This window comes from Lynx rufus, unplaced genomic scaffold (assembly GCF_022079265.1).
Source record: "Lynx rufus isolate CCGP_SWC_20201006 ecotype Redwood Valley unplaced genomic scaffold, mLynRuf1.p SCAF_16, whole genome shotgun sequence".
Classification (NCBI taxonomy): Eukaryota; Metazoa; Chordata; class Mammalia; order Carnivora; family Felidae; genus Lynx; species Lynx rufus.
Genome location: NW_025814830.1, coordinates 36,918,122 through 36,936,717, shown reverse-complemented (window position 1 = coordinate 36,936,717; position 18,596 = coordinate 36,918,122). Strand labels below are relative to the sequence as shown.

At 38.9% G+C, this 18,596-nt stretch overlaps 1 protein-coding gene across 3 annotated transcripts in view; it reads left to right on the top strand.

Moving 5' to 3' along the window:
- CDH11 (cadherin 11) overlaps nucleotides 1-18,596 on the top strand; it is a 48,026-nt gene that overhangs the window by 27,013 nt on the left and 2,417 nt on the right. For 2 of the 3 annotated variants that reach the window (XM_047079231.1, XM_047079233.1), the window contains 4 exons: nucleotides 1,088-1,224; nucleotides 1,639-1,772; nucleotides 2,006-2,123; nucleotides 17,500-17,751. In XM_047079231.1, coding sequence (XP_046935187.1) covers nucleotides 1,088-1,224; nucleotides 1,639-1,772; nucleotides 2,006-2,123; nucleotides 17,500-17,751 — 641 coding nt within the window. Of the gene's footprint in view, nucleotides 1-1,087; nucleotides 1,229-1,603; nucleotides 1,773-2,005; nucleotides 2,124-17,499; nucleotides 17,752-18,596 lie in introns of all 3 variants that reach the window. The other variant, XM_047079230.1, reaches the window with a different exon arrangement.

The following is an 18,596-nucleotide window of genomic DNA, read 5'->3' as shown; positions in this document are numbered from 1 at the left end:
GGTCTTTGCCACCTTTAATATATCTTGACTTTTATGACCTTCGATGAATACCTTCAGACATATATATTCTGTAAACTTTAGGAAACTGCAGCTAAGCCCTCCAACAGCAGGAAACCACCCAATTATGAACCCAGTATGCTACCCGAGTTAATATAACCACCTTTGCTCCTCGTTTTGGAGACAGTGTGGTGGAGTGAAAAGGAAAGGGGCTTTGGTGTTGAACAGACACATTAAAGCCAGCACTTTGGTCTTTACAACTCTGGGTATCCCGGACAAGCTATTTTACCTCACTACACCTCAATAAAGGTCATTCTTCTTGCTCCGTCTCCCTCCTCACTGGGCCATAAACATGGTCCAGTAATATTCTGGAAATTATTTTCTCTTTTCTTAGAAAAACAAGCAAGCTTTCTAAGTGGAAAGGAGTAGTTAAAAACCTTCCGGCTAGGCTATTAGGCACAGCCCATCATAAAAGTATGAGGAGAACACTCTACAGATGAATGACCAAGACTGCTTTGCATATTTCATCATGGAATTCAGACCCAGGCTACCTGAGAACCCCTAAAACCAAATAAATAAACTAAATAAATTCACTCAAACTAGAGTTAGCATTTTTCTTTAAATAAGGAGAAAACTGATTTTTTAGTACCATAAATGCTCCTTTATGATAAATTTAGGTAAAGTTGAAACTATTTAATATTTTGTATGCAAAAATCTGGCAACAGTTTGATGCATTTATGACTTCTGAGTAGTTTGGGCAATCCCACTTCCCAAATGCAGTTTCATAAATATTCAGAGGGTGGGGGATTGTAGTAAATACGAAGAAATATGCAACATGTCATTACGTTTCTCAATCAAATATGCTAAACAGCTCTTTCATTCATTGTACTGAATAAAGAAGCCCAATGCAGCAGAATGATTTCTATAAAAGATTCATGTATGAAGTTTAAAAAGTAAATTTGATTAAAAAGGAAACCTAGTTGAAGCAATCCATTGAAAAAGTTATTTTAAATATAGCATGGAGAAAATATTCAAATATTAAGCTGCTCAGAATGTCTCTGTCTAATTGCCTTATTTGCATTCCGCTTAGGTATTCCATCGATCGTCATACTGACCTCGACAGGTTTTTCACTATTAATCCAGAGGATGGTTTTATTAAAACCACAAAACCTTTGGACAGAGAGGAAACTGCCTGGCTCAACATATCCGTTTTTGCAGCAGAAATCCGTAAGTATTCTCCTAAGGGTTTTGATTCTACTTTACCAAATTTTATTCCATCAGACTCTATATATATTCTGGAAAATGACAGACAGCTGAGATAGAATACATTTTTTAGTCTTAAGCATATTTTTCAGTGTTTAAAATTTATTCTTGGTCATGTATCGAAGAGGACATATAAACACGTAGAGATATTTTCATTTTCTCTGGCAGAACTGGGTATAGATTTGGCAAGTGAGATCTTGACACTATAGCCATCACTGGGGGACTCCCCACTTTAGGTTGCCACTCAGTATGGTTTAAATCCTTAGAGCCTAGATTTGTGGATGCTTGTGTACCTATAGACCAGTGGTTCTCAAACTTGATCACACATTGGAATATCCTGGAGGGCTTGTATTTACTGTCTGAATTCTCTTCTTTCAGACAACCGGCATCAGGAAGCCAAAGTGCCAGTGGCCATTAGGGTCCTTGATGTCAACGATAATGCCCCCAAGTTTGCCGCCCCTTATGAAGGCTTCATCTGTGAGAGTGATCAGACCAAGCCACTTTCTAACCAGGTAATGATGCCTTCCCTTTTTCTGGCTTTGTACAAGCAATTTGGAAACAGAGTTTGATCTTGAGAGCTTCACCTGGAGACACCTGCCGCTGCCCAAGAGGTCTTCAGAGCCCTAGTTTAAGCTCTGTAGCTGTGCTCTTGTTAAACCCAGGCTTCTCAGCCAGCTCGGAATTTTTGAATAAATGATGTGCCAATGTCAGCATGATTTATTTATGGGCCACCTTTCTCTTTCAGCCAATTGTTACAATTAGTGCAGATGACAAGGATGACACAGCCAATGGACCAAGATTTATCTTCAGTCTACCCCCTGAAATCATTCACAATCCAAATTTCACAGTCAGAGACAACAGAGGTTCGTACCAAAGTTCCTATGCATTCAGAGAAGTAGAAATGGAGAATGAATGGCTTTTATATTGCAGAACACAAGTGTTTTCCCTAATCTTAATAATGCCTGTCTGTTGAAGAACAAACAAGAAGTAATAATGCCACCTTTATTTTGAGACGTGTGGGCTCATTTGGTGCATATGAATAAGTGAGTGTAATTTTGTTTTACTTTTTTATTGGCTTTGATATTCAAGAAGCAGTGGGGAAACCAAGTGGGGAAGCTTACAGGGTCAATATGCAAACAACCTCATTTATCTTTTTTAAGAGGTTGATAAACCCTTGGGGGAAGCATGGCTTTATGAATATTGATATCAAATAAAGCATTATAAGAGATTAGTTCAACTTTGTAAGGCAATGTAATCTTTCAGCTGGCCTTCCCTCCCAAGCATGGTTTTAATGCAGTATGGTTGGGTTCATAGCTTGTTACCTAAAGATGGTTGCAGAATTATTGCCTGAAGGGCATGAACAGAGCATTGTTTGGCCACTGTAGACATGGTGAAATTCAATATCATGCCTGCTTCTCATTTCATCAAAGAGGTTCTAGACTTACAAATTATTTGAAGTAGCTGTTCTTCCATATAGGCCCAAACTGATACAGTCCCTTGATAAAGTTGGTACCAAGCCAGGATCAGAAAATAAGTTTCTTGACTTCTGGGCAGGCTATGTTGGTCTACAGCTGTCCCTAGAAACCCGTGACAATGCAGTTTGTAGAAGCAGGAAGACAAATGCCATCGTTCGACATAGGACTAGAAGGTAGTCCTCCTGAGCACACATGCTTTCATTAGCCACACAGTACTAGGTTATAGATTGACTGCTTTCCCAGTGACTGAGATCAGGCGTATAGGAGCTTACATTAACCTAATAAGTATTTTTGCTTTCCCCATCTCTGTTATCACTCATCAGAATCATAAATACCAAACTATGTTTGGTAGCTGTGTTCCAAACAACATGCCAAGACCCTTCCCACACTCCATCCGTTTCTTTCCCTCAACACACTATAGGTAAATGTCATTATTATCATTCCCATTTGAAGATGAAGAAAATGAGGCACATAACCATCAAGTAACTTGTTCAAAGTCAATGAGCCACATAGGAGTTAGACCTAGGTTTTAAACCCAGGTTTTCAGAGGCAAGACGTTACAACCCTAAGCATTGTCCCTACTGGGTTGATTATTAGAGGAAAGAAGTTCCCCATCCTGCTTGGAGTTGAGGGGATATGATCTAGCATACTGCATTTTTATTTCTGGAAGTGATTTGAGCCTTTAATTATGGCCTTGTAAAATCAAGCACATATCAAAAGGGACTGTGGGATAAAATGTCCTAGGTGCTGACAGATTTTCTCTCCTGATGCTTTGCTTTCTGCAGTGGACATGCTCTTGAGAGCCTGGGTGTGAAGAAAGTAATACGACAGACCTGTGTTTTAAAGGAACCCTATGAAACAACCTGTCACTAAATGATTCCTATAATTTCAAAATAGAAATGGTACTTGGAATGCTTTAATTTTATATTTCATCTAAGAGTTTTCTTTTACTTGTTATCTTTGGTTTATGGGCACATGTGAGTGCCTTAAGCCCCTTTGAGAGTTAAGTCTGCAGGCCACTGAGATAGAGGAGTAGTTCTTGACTGGGAGCTCACGTACCTCCAGGGGTACATGTGTATAATCTAAGAATTTCCTTTTGTAAATATGCATTCCTCCAAAGAAGGAAGACCTCACATGTAGTGGGCATTCAGGAAATGCTTACTCAGCTGAACTGAACAAGGTAGCACACATAGTGTTCCCATAACACTTTCTAAGATATGGGTATACTTCGTTTGAGTTTATGGGAATCCCTGCTTCCACTCTTGGATTTCTCCTAATTCCGAAACTATTTTGTGATAGGTTGATTGCCACATTGCCACGAGCCTAAGCTTTTATCAGTGTTGTGGTGAAGGAGATACTTATAAAACATTTCAGTGTACATTTAGTTTTATGAAAAGTGAGGTGATCGACTCAGTTGTTTGGAAAACTCCACTGTTCTAACATGTGTCTTATGCCATCCCCCTCTTATGATCTGTTTACTCAAATATTTGTGGGCATACTTTTTTCTGTGTTTTCTTATAATCCCCAACTAACATTTGAAGCCTAACTCCTGGATGGATGCCCAGCAACATCCCTGTATGGTTGGACACCTCCTGACCCAGCAGGTGTTTCTAGGCTTTTCTCACTGTGCCAACGTCACCTCCATCACCTGCCTTGTCTTCTTTCTCTTTTATGCGTGTGGTAATATTTAGTTGCTGTTAACCCTCTGAAAACATGATACTAAGATGGAGTGTTCTCTAGGGAGTTGTAAGTATTTTACTTTGTCACAGTACTTCAGGAATGCCATCGGTATTTTCAAAAAGATGAGCCAACCCAGTACACAGTCTGTTTCCTCTGCCCTTTCCTGTAAAAAACTAATACTATGCAGAGCTACCACTTTTGAGTGAATTGCTACTTTTTAAGAAAAATGACTTTATTAACTATGGCAAACACTTAATGAAAACTCCTATGTTTAGAGCTATTACAAAACCTTAAAGCAAATACAGTCCTATAATTATCATTTAATAGAGTCTCTTTGCTAGCTCCTAAAAGTAATTACATATTGAAGTAATCCAAAAGGAGTAATCACATTCCACATCCTATTAATAGCCTACTGAGTTACCAAATTTCTCAGCTGAAACTGTTTTCCATAGAAAACATGAGATAATGGTTTAGATCACGCTGAGTAAAAGCATCAGGTTTCTTTCTCCTTGAGTGTTTGCTTCCATTATGCCATGTAAATAATCAGGATTGTGTTTGCCTAAACTGGCATAAGCATTACACATCTTTAGAAATAGGAGAAGAGAAGCCATCTTAATACACCCAAGCCTTTTATTTCATTTTCCCTTACTCCAGTCTGTAGCCAAGCTTCACAGGTGACTCAGCAGGCAGCCAGAGAGTACAACACTGGATGACTCTTCAACATTTAAGTCCATCTTGGGCTGTTAATTTCAAAAACGGTGCTGTTTGGCCAGATGGAGGCTGATCTGCCTGCAGTTTTGAGATGCATTTACTTTGAAAATATCAGACTTATGGCTTCTCTTAAAACACAAGAAATGTGTAATGAATGAGAATAGTGCAAAGAAAAAAATACTGAGAATAACCCTTCCCATCTATCTAGCTCTTCGTTAATTTATACAACTTTGTCATGGCCATTATTAAACTTAATTCCTCAAACAGCCCCACAAGGTTACTCAACAGCATTTTTATCCCCATTTTCTAGATAAGGAAGGAGAATGAGACATGAGGAGCTTCAGATATTTTCCCAAGGCACATTAGTGCAACAGCGAACAAGTTTGGGTATTTGAAGGGCTCCATCAAGTGTACACACTATACTATGAGTAGAAAGCTTATGTCTTTTCTAGTTAATTCTTTAAAAAAAAAAATCTTTGGGGCGCCTGGGTGGCGCAGTCGGTTAAGCGTCCGACTTCAGCCAGGTCACGATCTCGCACTCCGTGAGTTCGAGCCCCGCGTCAGGCTCTGGGCTGATGGCTCAGAGCCTGTTTCTGATTCTGTGTCTCCCTCTCTCTCTGCCCCTCCCCCGTTCATGCTCTGTCTCTCTCTGTCCCAAAAATAAATAAACGTTGAAAAAAAAATTTTTATAAAAAAAAAAAAAATCTTTGTTTACCCTATAGTCAAATAATCACAGTCTTCAGAAGAGGAAAAATCTGGAATTCAATTGATAATCTAAAGTTCCAGGGGAAATTGTGAACAGGGGAAAAACTGTACTTCATGTTCAATTTAAATTATAGCCATAATAATTTCTAGTAAAATATATTTGCAAGAATTTTATAATTTCCTTCTACTATATAATTAACACATGTTCTTTGCAAGAAAGTTAGAAAATACAAACAAGCAGGAATATTACTATAAATAATAAAATAACTTGATACTATATTATATAGAAATAATCACTGCTATTTTTTGTATCTGTCCAGACTTTTTCTTGGGATTATATATTATATATATATGTATATATACACACATATATATAATTTATATAAATATAAATTATATATAAATATGTTATATGTATATAACATATATATAATATATATAAATATACTATATATATATGGTATAATACATATGTGGTACACACACACACACACACACACACACACACACACAATCAGCATCAATACGCTTATGTCAACATTTTCTTCTAAATGTCTCCCTAACTTCCACTATAAAGATGTCTGATCTCAGTTAACCATTGTGTAAGTACATTGTTTTCACACACCTTTGCCAAATATCTAATTACTATTTAAAATTTTTTTTTTCAATGTTTATTTATTTTTTGGGGACACAGAGAGATAGAGCATGAACGGGGGAGGGGCAGAGAGAGAGGGAGACACAGAATCGGAAACAGGCTCCAGACTCTGAGCCATCAGCCCAGAGCCTGACGCGGGGCTCGAACTCACGGACCGCGAGATCGTGACCTGGCTGAAGTTGGACGCCCAACCGACTGCGCCACCCAGGCGCCCCTCTAATTACTATTTTAGGATAAGTTTCTAGAGTGGAATTATTGGGTCAAAAGCTTTTGGTATTTAATTGACAAACTACCCATCAGACATATGTATACTAACAGAAATACTTATAATACCATTAGCAAAATAGGTATTCCACACATGTAAGCCAACTCTAGATTTTATTACTTTTTCAAATCATTGGCAATTTGATAAGTGAAATACAATCACATTTTAAAATTTCAATGCCTTTGATTACTAGTAAACCTAGGATTTTTTAAATAAGCATTGATCATTTATTTCCTTTTTCTTTTGTAAATGTGCTTTTCCCATTTAAAAAAAATTAATGTTTATTTATTTTTGAGAGAGAGAGAGAGAGAGAGAGCATGAGAAGGGCAGGGGCAGAGAGAGAGACACACACACAGAATCCAAAGCAGGCTCCAGGCTCTGAACTGTCAGCACAGAGCCCGATGCAGGGCTCAAACTCACTGGCTGTGAGATCATGAGTTGAGCCAAAGTTGGACGTTTAACCAACTGAGTCACCCAGGCACCCCACGCCCATTTTTGTGAAATATATATTCACCTATTTACAGTTGATTTGTAAAGTGTCTTCATCTTTTAATGTTAATGACCTTGGACCTAGCATACCTACTACATAGATTTTCCCAGTGTTTCAATGTCCTTTCGATTCTGATTGTGCTATGTTTGTAATTAGACGTTGCACTTCTTATACCAGGTTTTCTCTGCTTAATATTATCTTTAGCAATGCTCTCGTTATCCAAAATTGATGTCAGTATTCACCTATATTTTCCTTCTTGTACATCTTGCTTCCCATTTCCACCATTTATCCATGTGAAATACATATATAACCTCAAATGGTTGGACATTTCCTAAATATCATTTAAGAAATGGTCAGTCTTTTCCACCTGCTTTGACATACCATCTTTATTATCATCTATGTTACATAATCCAGTTGACCCTCGAACAACATGGGTTTGAAAGACACGGGTCCACTTACACATGGATTTTCTTTCTAGATAAATACAGTACGGTACTGTAAATGTATTTTTTCTTCTTCATGATTTTCTCAGTAACATTGTCTTTTCTCCACCTTTATTGTAGGAATACAATATATAATATAATATACAAAATATGTGTTACTCGACTGTTTATATTACCAGTAAGGCTTCTGGTCAATAGTAGGCTATAAGTAGTTAGGTTATGGGGAAGTCGAAAGTTATAAGTGGATTTTCGATTGCGTGGGGGGTCAGTGCCCCTATCTCCCATGTTGTTCAAGGGTCAGCTTGTATTAGATTTTTTTGGACCTTAAATTCTTACCATTCTATTTACTCTAGTGCTGGTATTATAATTTTCTTTACTATTGCATACACATCTATGTGAAAATCTGACATATGTTTCTCCAAATTATTTTCATTTTATTACTCTTAGTACTCTTAACTTTTGGTTTCTTTGTTCCTCCAGATAATCTTTATAATTATTTTTCAGGTGCCTGAGAAGTATTTTTGTGAATTTTATTGAGTTTACCTTAAATTTATGGATTCACTTAAGAACTAAAAGTTTTAAAATATTCTTTCCATCCAGAAGCATGATTTGACTTTCCAGTGAATCAGTTCTCTTTGTATTGCTATCAGAAATGTTTTGTAGCCGTCTTCTGTGTATTTCTTATTAAGCTTATGGCTAGATACTTTATATTTTGGATGTTGTTGTGAAGTGGATTTTTAAGTTGTTTTCTAAGTGAATATTTTTAGTATAAACTATAGCCATTTTAATGAACTTTTTATTATTTGGACATTGTTCTAAGGTGATAAAACTTCTCAGCTGATTTGCCTGGATTTTCTAAAGAGACAACTACATAAAAATTAAATAATGCAATTTGTTTTGTCTTCTTTTAAGATTTGGTGGTTTTTTTTTGGTCTATTTGCATAGATTTACACTTTTAAAATGTGTTAAATAACAACAATGTTGACAGGCATTCTTGCTTTACTTGTTACTTAAGAGTTTTTAGAGTTTCACCAATAAGCATAATATTGGTAGTAATATTAAAATTAATATTTGTGTTGTTGGGTGTGTGTGTGTTTTAGGAAATTTCCTTTCCATTATTATTTTATTTAGAAAAAGTGGATATTCAATTTTTATCATAATTTTTGGATTCTAACCAGAGAAGAGTATGATTTTGTCCTTTGACCTAATGATTTGTTAAAGGAATTAAATTGAAATATCCTAATATTGAACCTCATATTTTTAATTTCCAAACCTTCTGTTCCAAACAGTGATCATGTGATAAAATATAGAGGAAAGAGCAAGGGTTAGCAATTAAATGCTTGGCTTTACTCTTTATTGCTAGAATGGGAACAGTCTTAACATGAATGCCTGAATATTTGCCATATGATTAATCCTATTACTGTTTTATTTTTAGAAACTGTCAATTATTACATCACCCCTAATTCCTAGGAATTAGTGTTTTGAGAGGGGACAGCAGTGAAATACCAAAAGGTGGGCACAGTTGGAACACATCTCAGGCTCCAAGAACCCCAGGGTTGCATGCTATCCAGTAGGCCAGCTCAACTAAAGTTGGAGGCCTATGAGATCATTGGGTTATTTAGCTATTGAAACATCTCTTAGTCATTTGAGCAACCAAGGACAGTTTTAGGACCTTGCAATAAGTTCCTATTTTAACACCAACAAAAATACTCAGGATTTTCAAGTCAACAAATGAAAAAAGCAGCCCTTTTGACATTATGAAGCACCTTCCCTATTTCATTTGACCTTCTTCAGCCTTTTAATGTTTCTTCCATATTTCAAGTCAGTGTGACTTCCAACAAAAATGAGGTAATTTAAGGGGCGCCTGGGTGGCTCAGTTCGTTGAGTGTCTGACCACTGATATCAGCTCAGGTCATGATCTCAGGGTCATAAGATGGAGCCCTACGTCGGGCTCTGCACTGAGCATGGAGCCTGCATGAGATTCTCTCTCTCTCTCTCTCTCTCTCTCTCTCTCTTTCTCTCTCTCTCTCTCTCTCTCCCTCTCTCTCTCTCTCTCTCTCTCTCTCCCTCTGCCCCTCTCTTCCACTCCAACTCTCTCTTTAAAATAAAATAGAAAAAAATTGTAATTAAAGAAAAACAAACGAGGTAATTTCATAGTTCCCCAATTACAATCTCCTTCCATCTTCCACAATCACAAGAAAATGAGCTTCTCTGCCTGGAATGTACACACCTCCTACCTATTCCTCCTCTTTCAGGTGTCCCCATAAATAAAGTCACTGAGGCGAAGCTTTGCCAGATATCCCCAGCCTATCTTGGGTGCTTCCTCCTCTGTCCTCCAGGAACACTGCAGTAGTTTTTCATATTTTCCTTATCTTGCATTCTAAACATTCATTTCCCCATCTTCTCCCACTAGAACATGAGCTCTGTGGGGACAGCATCCCAGCACTTAAGAACAGTGGGTTGACCAAATGCAAGGATTAAAATGAAAGAGTGGCTTGGGAAACATGTGACGTGCTCACAAATTTCAGGGATCTGTTATTTTTAGGGCAAAATAATTATGTTATAACATAAGCATCAGGCTAAAAAAGACACTCACCTTTTAATGCTGAATGCTCTGAGGAGTCAGTACCACATAGCGCACCTCTTCTTTCCACAAAGTTATATTGGACATCCAGAGTTTGGATACAGGAAGAGATGACATTGAAATGTGCTTATTTTGCAGGAATATTATCTAAGATGGGCCAAGTTGCAGATCAAATGAGCTCTGACACCTGATGCATTCAGAGTGAAGTCTGATCTGCTAAAAAATGCAAAAAAGACCAAAAAACAAAAGAAAACAGAAAGGGTACATGAGAAGCAGTTTTGCCTGAATAAATCGGGATAGCCAAGACAGATTCACCCCGATTAGACCAACTGGCAAACATCTTTTTTTTTCCTTCCCCCACCAGCACTTTTTTTTTTTTGTCTAAGCTTAAAAAATTTCTTTTTTTTTATGAGTAGCATCAGACAGCATCCAAATAGGCTCTGGTTTTTTACTTTCATCATTTAAAGATAGCCAAATAGATTTCTATGGAACTTTTTTCCCTCATAATTGCTTCAATATGGAAGATGCTCTATTGGCAGATCAAAATGGCAGATGTCTTTTAATGCTCTGCCATTTTCTCTGTGTAAATAATTATGTTCCTTTTCCGCCTGAATTTCATTGCAGCAGTTTGTCCATTACAACGCAGCTTATCTGGGAATTCGCTTCTTCCCCAGCCCAACACAAAAAGATAGGTCATTTTGGTGGAACAGACACATTATTCTTTCAGGGTTTCCTCTGGTCACTGACTTAAATAACTCCTGGGATTTCTCAACTCACTAAAGGACCCAAAATGTTTATATCCCACTGAATTCTGTGGTAGTTTTCCTTGTCTTAAATCAAGAAACACTTAGGCAATTTGTTTCTTTTTCCCTCCCAAGAAGAGAATTCTCCTCATACAAAAATGGAGGGAGAGTTAATTTCAAAGGAAGTGGTCAATTATAACAATGAAAAATCTATTGATACCAGCCAACAGTGCACATTTAGATGTCTGATACACACACACACATTTAGATATCTCTACAATGTTATTTATTGTATTTCATATTTTGCCAGTCCCTCGGTATCAAAGGTGTTAATTAAAAAATCATGATGATATCCTCCTAGAGTGTAGCTCTTTAATTCATTTGGAAGACATTACAGCCATCAGAGTCTTGGGTCAAACAATTTTCTTCATTAACATGCATACACAAGCTATTAAGGTCATCTTTGAGTATAAGTAAAGTCAAAAATATAAGTGCTCCAAACTTTAAAAGTATTATTTAAAATTTCTATTATTTCATTCCCTCAGATTGAAGATGGCAAATATATGGCATCAAAAATTTCAGTTAAGGTTTGAAAAATCACAAATCTAAATGAGTATAAAAAACCTAAATAAGTGGGGGTTCCTGAATGCCTTAGTTGGTAGAGCAGGTGACTCTTGACCTCAGGGTTGTAAATTCAAGCCCCACACTGGGATTAGAGTTTATTTAATAAAAAAATTGTAATCTAAATAATTAAACTTTCCAGCGATGTCTTTTGTAGAATATATTCTTCTAAAAGTATTAAAGCTTAAAACTCCATTAAGACTTCTGAGACACATACTGTATCTATATAGATATAGATATATACACACATATACTTCACATACATACCTATATATTTTTTTCCATTATCCTGATAGAACTATGGCCACATTTCTAGGGATAGTGGAGAGGGCCCAGAGGATTATTCTGCTAGCGACTGCATAACTGTCTTCAAGTGTGTCAGAACTTTTTAAGTGGTAGATGGATCTACTTTGTCTCAGGTTTGAGCAAAGGTAGAGATGGTAGTTTGGGTCAGAAGTGAACAAAGTAAGAGCAAGGTTTGGCTTCAATCCTCTAGATGCTTAATAGTCTCTAGAGAGGCCTTCATCTGATCAAGGTGAACAATGACAGAAGGACAGAAGAAACAGAGTGGCCAAGAAAGGGCATCTTAAGAGCTTTAGGGAAGCTGCTGAGGTGACTGATTCTCTCACCTTAGCTCAAGCCTTTCTCCTGACATCATGGTGAGACCATGGTGTACTAATTCTGCGCTGCAGACGCTTTTCTTTTTCAAGTTTTTAAACATACAGAGTCTATGCCTTATGCTGCCCATTTGCTCTGCTCTCAGTGTTTTGTTTTTGTTTTTGTTTTGTTTTTTTTTTGGCTAATACAAGATTACACCGAGTGTGATCTATCGATCGAGGGCTGGTTACCCATCATAGTTTCCCCTTTTAATGTCAGTTGTATGTATCCCTCCAATGGGCTACATCATCATCATAACCCTTATGTTTGCATCCCAAACTGGTACCATGGAGACGATCATTATCAGGTCCCTTTACATTTTGTTAGTGTAATGACAAAGTGTGCAGGTAAAAACAGCATGTAATTAGGAGTCCAGGTTGTAGACATAAAAATTTGAAATCTGAATTTATTTTCCATTAATGGAAACACTACATTTTGTGCATGACATATGCTAGTAATTAATGACCCTATTTGCAAGGTTTTGCCTAGGTAGGGGGAAAATGAAACTGGTTACGTGTCTGTGGCCAGGAATGAGAACCCTGGGTGTCAGGATGAAAAAGTGAAGTGCTTGAAAAACATTTTCTTACTGTGGGAAATATGTTGCCCAGGACTGAGGAGCGTGAACTATTTTCTTCCCTCTGGATGATGAGCTCTTCTGTGTAGACCCTTGCGTTCCAAGCTGCAATGACATTTCCAGGAATTCACTTTCCTCTCTCTGCCAATAAGTTTCTCTTCCTCATTAGTTTATTGCTCAAAGAGGATCGCTTCCAGGAAAGAATTAATATTTACTGAGCATCTCCAACAGTCTGTCGCTGTGCTAAGTACCTTTATGAATGGAATCGTTTTAACATTTAAAATTATTAGTTTCCTGGGTGAGAATATAGAAACTCAGGACATTTACTTACTACAGTTGAAGTCAGGCAATTAATATGTAAACGATTCAAGATTCAAAACCAGGCCTGTTTGACCCCAACTACTGAGAGATTTGCTCTTTGGAAGCTTTATAAAGGAAAAGGATCTGAGAAATCTCTTGAAGGAAATTTAAACATTGGTAACATTTGCCTTTTTCTGCCTCATCTTATTAGCCATGGAGCCAATTCGACACTTCCCTGAAAAAAAAAAAAGGCTCATGGAGCCTCTTTTATCCATGGGGCACCCATAAACCTTAGGAATGTGTATATCCAAAGTGAGGGGACCCTCTCAAAAATACATAAGCAGTGACTGCCAATGAAAATGATTTGGATGAAAGAGAATCCATAGTCAAACAGAATGCAAAGTTGATTTTCAGTATAACAAGTTTGTGTTATTATGGCTAGTTTGTTTCTTTTTCAGTGTGTTTTTCTAGATTTGTTTTCATGAAATTCCTGCCCATAGTGGTGGCACTTTTTTTAGCCAAAGATCAGTGATCAGAGTGGACCACAAGAAAGACCATCAGGGGACACAGCACTGACTCCTCTAAAATGGCCATCCCAAAAGAAAGCTCACTCTCCCATTGGTACAGAGTCCAGTTGGATCTACAGGAGAAATATTTTATTCATTCAAACAACACTGAGCACCTAAGTGCCAAGCCAGGCTGTTTACACAGTTTTCTGGTCTATCACAGCTACCCCGATCCAGTCATGAGTGCTGGAAGATATCAATAGTGGGTGTTAAATATTCTGGTGGAAAGATTCCCTGAGCCATAGAATAACCATAGCTTTTATTATGTTATTTGACTCCAGTAACAACCCTGTGAGGCTTGCTTGATATCAACCAGGGTCCTCATTTTAAAGATGAACAAGTAAGGCTCTAGACAGGAAAACTGATGCATTTTAAAGCATGTAATTAGTGTATGCCCATGAAGAGACTTTCAGTCCATTTCTTTCCCACCTCTTCAACTAATCTTAAATCCATTATGTGTAACATGTTTGGCTAGAAGAACTTTTTAAAAAGTTCTTGAGATTCTTGAGTCACCTGTGTGGCTCAGTCGGTTAAGTGTCTGACTCTTGATTTTGGCTCAGGTCATGATCTCACCGTTTGTGAGTTGGCCCCACATCGGGCTCCTCATGGACAGTGCAGAGCCTGCTTGGGATTCTCCCTCACGCTGTCCCTCTCTGCCCCTACCCACTCCCTCCCCCCTCAATATAAATAAATAAACATTAAAAGTTCTCAAGATTCTACTGGTCCATCACTTGGAGATGGTGAATGGTCTGGTCAGCTGGGTTCCTTGATGAGCTTTTATGTCGCAGTTTCAGTGTGTCTTAGGGGACTCATTGTTCAGAATATGAAACATCTTTCAATCACATGCCCGTGTCCTGCTCAGCTCCATGTTTTCCATTAGTGTTTGATTTTCAGTCACTATCATGTGTAAGCCAGCATGCTGTGACCTGGAGGCACACTCTTGGGTGGATGGCACATTGAAGAACAGATTTTAAATCCTGCCTTCCACAGGTTTCCAAAAGCAAAATACCCAGTTTACATTCCCTCCAAAACAACACCCTGGGTGACAGGATGCGACCCAACAGATAATCTAAGTGAATGATCTTTTGGGAATGTTGCTTATATCAGAGAAGTGTATTTGGCCAAACAATTTAATTAATTTGCTTTCCATCTTAGATTTTTAATTTTTATTTTTATTCATAGTGGCATTAGTGACATTTCAGATTATTAAAATGGGGTAGATGTTGTCACTTTTAATTTGTGAAAATCTTATTTGAGCTCAAAAAATGTATGAGAAGGGAAAGAAATAACGTATTTTGAAATAATTTATTTACATGTGAATTTGTTTGTATTTCTTAAGCGTAGAAACAGGGTATAGGCTAGAACAGGAAAGAACAGTCAGGAAGCAGAATTTTCAGTTAACAGCCTTTTGGGCTAGTTTGTTTTTATTTTTTCATGATTTTCCATACTATGTGGAATTTTTTTCCAGTGATAAGAACAATATATGCCAGTCATACTAAATTCAGAAAATATAGAAATGAGGGCTAGCTGTTCTGCCTTGCTTTGTTTGAAATGCTGGCAACAAAGGACAGAGAATCTGTCGCGATACAGCTCGCTAAAAACCAATGCATACACACACCTTACCTTCTGCAACAACACTCAGAATATCTGCTCATCCCTCGACTGAATCTGCCTTTTATATTTAATAAATTTTATCTCACAGAAAATGTATTATATTTCCTTTCACCTAAAATATACCCATTTAAATTTGAGATTCTAAGGTATTTCTTCCTACAACAAGAGCTAATTCATGGTACTGTCGATCCATTCTAAACCCACTAGCTTTTGGGCCATCATGTTGCCCATACATTCATATTGCTATAAGTTACTGATTCTAAACTGACATACAGAGGCAAGCCCTGTTGAGGATGTGTGTGTGTGTGTGTGTGTGTGTGTGTGTGTACACATAATTTGATAGAACATATTTAAAATTTCACCTGTTTTATAATTACCAGTGTTGTCCCCCCAGAGCGCACAGCCTGGAGGGGCACCTGAGTGGCTCAGTCAGTTAAGCAACCGGCTGTTGGTTTGGGGCACCTGGGTGGCTCAGTCAGTTGAGCCTGCAACTTGGGCTCAGGTCATGATCATACACTTTACAGGTTTGAGCCCTACGTCGGGCTCTGTGCAGACAGCTCAGAGCCTACAGCCTGCTTTGGATTCTGTGTCTCCTTCTCTCTCTGTCCCTCCCCAACTCATGCTCTCTATCAAAAATAAATAAACATTAAAAAATTTTAACATATAGTCTGGAAGAAATGTTGGCTGGTATAGATATGCAGAAAACATGATGAGGAAGTAGTTGGGGGCATTGGTTACAAAAGATTGAAAAATATATGGAAGCCAACATCGGGAATTTTGGTTAAACCTTTCTCAGAACACAGTTATGCCATTTATTCAAAAAACATTTCTTGAATGTTTCTTGTGTGTCCATCCCTGGAAAGACAGATGAATGAGATGAAGTCCCCTATTCTTAGAAGTTCACAATCTAGGTGAGGTCAAAGTGGTTATGTCAAGAAATAAAGACAGAATAGTGGGGTGTCAATTTCTATAAGAATATATAGTGCTGGGTGCCTGGGCACATAAGTCAATTAAGCGCTTGACTCTTGATTTTGGCTAGGATCGTGAGATGGAGCTCTGTCTCAGGCTCCACGCTGAGTGGAGTCCGCTTAGGATTCTCCCCCCTTCTCTCTGCCCCTCTCTCATTTGTGTACATGCTCTCTCTCCTCTCTCCCTCTCTCAAAAAAAAATTAATAAATAATAATACATAGTGTTTTGGATCACAAAGGAGATGTTGGGAGGGGTCTAGAAAGGCTGCCCAAAGTGGTGGCTTTTGGGTTCAGTTCTGAGGCTTGAGGGTTTTCCTCCCATGCTCATAGGAACAGCTTTCTGGGGCAGCAGAACAGTGGGTAAAAAGGCAGTGGGGGAGGTGTGGTGTGCTTGGGAAACAGAAGCCATGTCTGCATGTCAGGCTGAACTGGGGCATGTGGAATGGATAGGGTATGACCCTGGAAAGCAAATAATGTCTTAAAAATAGAGAAAAATCTAGTTTTTCGGTAGGGCTGTGTTGTGTGGACAGCAGAGATAATTTGGAATTATTTTAAGCAGGAGGCATGACATGTTTAACTAGCTGGTGGATGGTGCTTGAATTTCAAAGAGACTATAAACCTGCTACTGGGTTTTTATAAAAAGTTCCTCTTTAAACATATATTCCTTTAGGACTTATGAGTGGGCTCACAGTATGGGCAAGGTTTGCGTGTGAACTGGAAATGTCTTAAAACAACACAAAAACAAAAGCAGACAAACAGAAACTGGCCAAAGGCTTGCCATGAAGTAGGAAAGTACAAACATGAAAAAGATTTTTCTGTTTGTTTCTTCTCACACTCACTTACATATTTAATTATCTCCTATACTCCCATAGAGTATGTGGTCTGAGCCCACACTTTCTTGTGGTATCTGATGAAAGGGGCAATACCTTATCAGAAAACAGTGTGCTTAACTTGCCTGTGGGGACATTTGTATCTACCCCATATTAAAAAAAAAGAGCCAATGTCTGAGTTTGGTTCCAAAATATGGAGACATTATTCTGCAAGGCCAGATGCCTGTAGCTTCTACAGATACCTAGATTAAGGATTCTGGCTGTTGACCTTGATGATGAGAAGTTCAGCCTCATGTCTGCCAAGCTGAATGCACAAATATTCATGCCGTGATTCCAAAGGTCTCCTTTCCTCCAACAGATAACACTGCAGGGGTGTATGCCCGGCGTGGAGGCTTCAGTCGGCAGAAGCAGGATCTGTACCTCCTGCCCATCGTGATCAGCGATGGCGGAGTCCCTCCCATGAGTAGCACCAACACCCTCACCATCAAGGTCTGTGGGTGTGATGTGCACGGTGTACTGCTGTCCTGCAATGCTGAGGCCTACATCCTGAACGCCGGCCTGAGCACGGGGGCGCTCATCGCCATCCTCGCCTGCATCGTCATTCTGCTGGGTAAGCAGACTCCGCTGTGGCCTGCGGGAAGGGTTTTGCAACCAGATGCCCATCCTGGAAACATACACTTCTGGAGTGCAGGCTGGTTAGCAGAACTATACCAAGGACTGTGGCTACAATTTGAGACAAGATGGAGGTGGTGTCTGCTCCGGTCCATTTTATGATTTGGGTGGCAACTTGACAAGCATTTTGAGCAGGGTCGGGGAAGGGTTCTGATGAGCAAATTGTCAGGCACTGCAGGACAGCACAGCAGCAACCAGCCGGGGGTGCTCTAGGGGGACATCTGCGAAGGTTTTGCACAAGAGGAATTCAGGCAGAAGTGTGGGATATGAGCAGCAGTTTGCCTTATAAGATGAAAGAGAAGGGGCACCTGGGTGGCTCAGTCAGTTAAGTGTTCGACATTGGCTCAGGTCATGATCTCATGGTCCGTGAGTTCGAGCCCTGCATCAGGCTCTGTGCTGACAGCTCGGAGCCTGGAGCCTGCTTCAGATTCTGTGTCTCCTTCTCTCTCTCTGCCCCTCCCCTGCTCACGCTCTGGCTCTCTCTTTCTCTCAATAATAAATAAACGTTAAAAAAAACATTTAAAAAAATAGGAGGAAAGAGAAGAGTTAGGGACAGAAGGAGTAATCATGAGGCCACAGACAACGTCTGAAGGACTTAAGGAAATGGATGAGGTTGGCCTGGCCAAGCTGGATCTTGACTCCTCCTCTGATTATCTGGGAGCAAGCCTCAGTTTTGGGAGACCCCTGGGAGACTTTTCCTGCACTTGTAGGCTGAGTTAGCTGCCCCACTTCTGCATTCTCATGTCCTCTCTGGTTTACTCTGAAAGAACAGCAGTGTGCCCA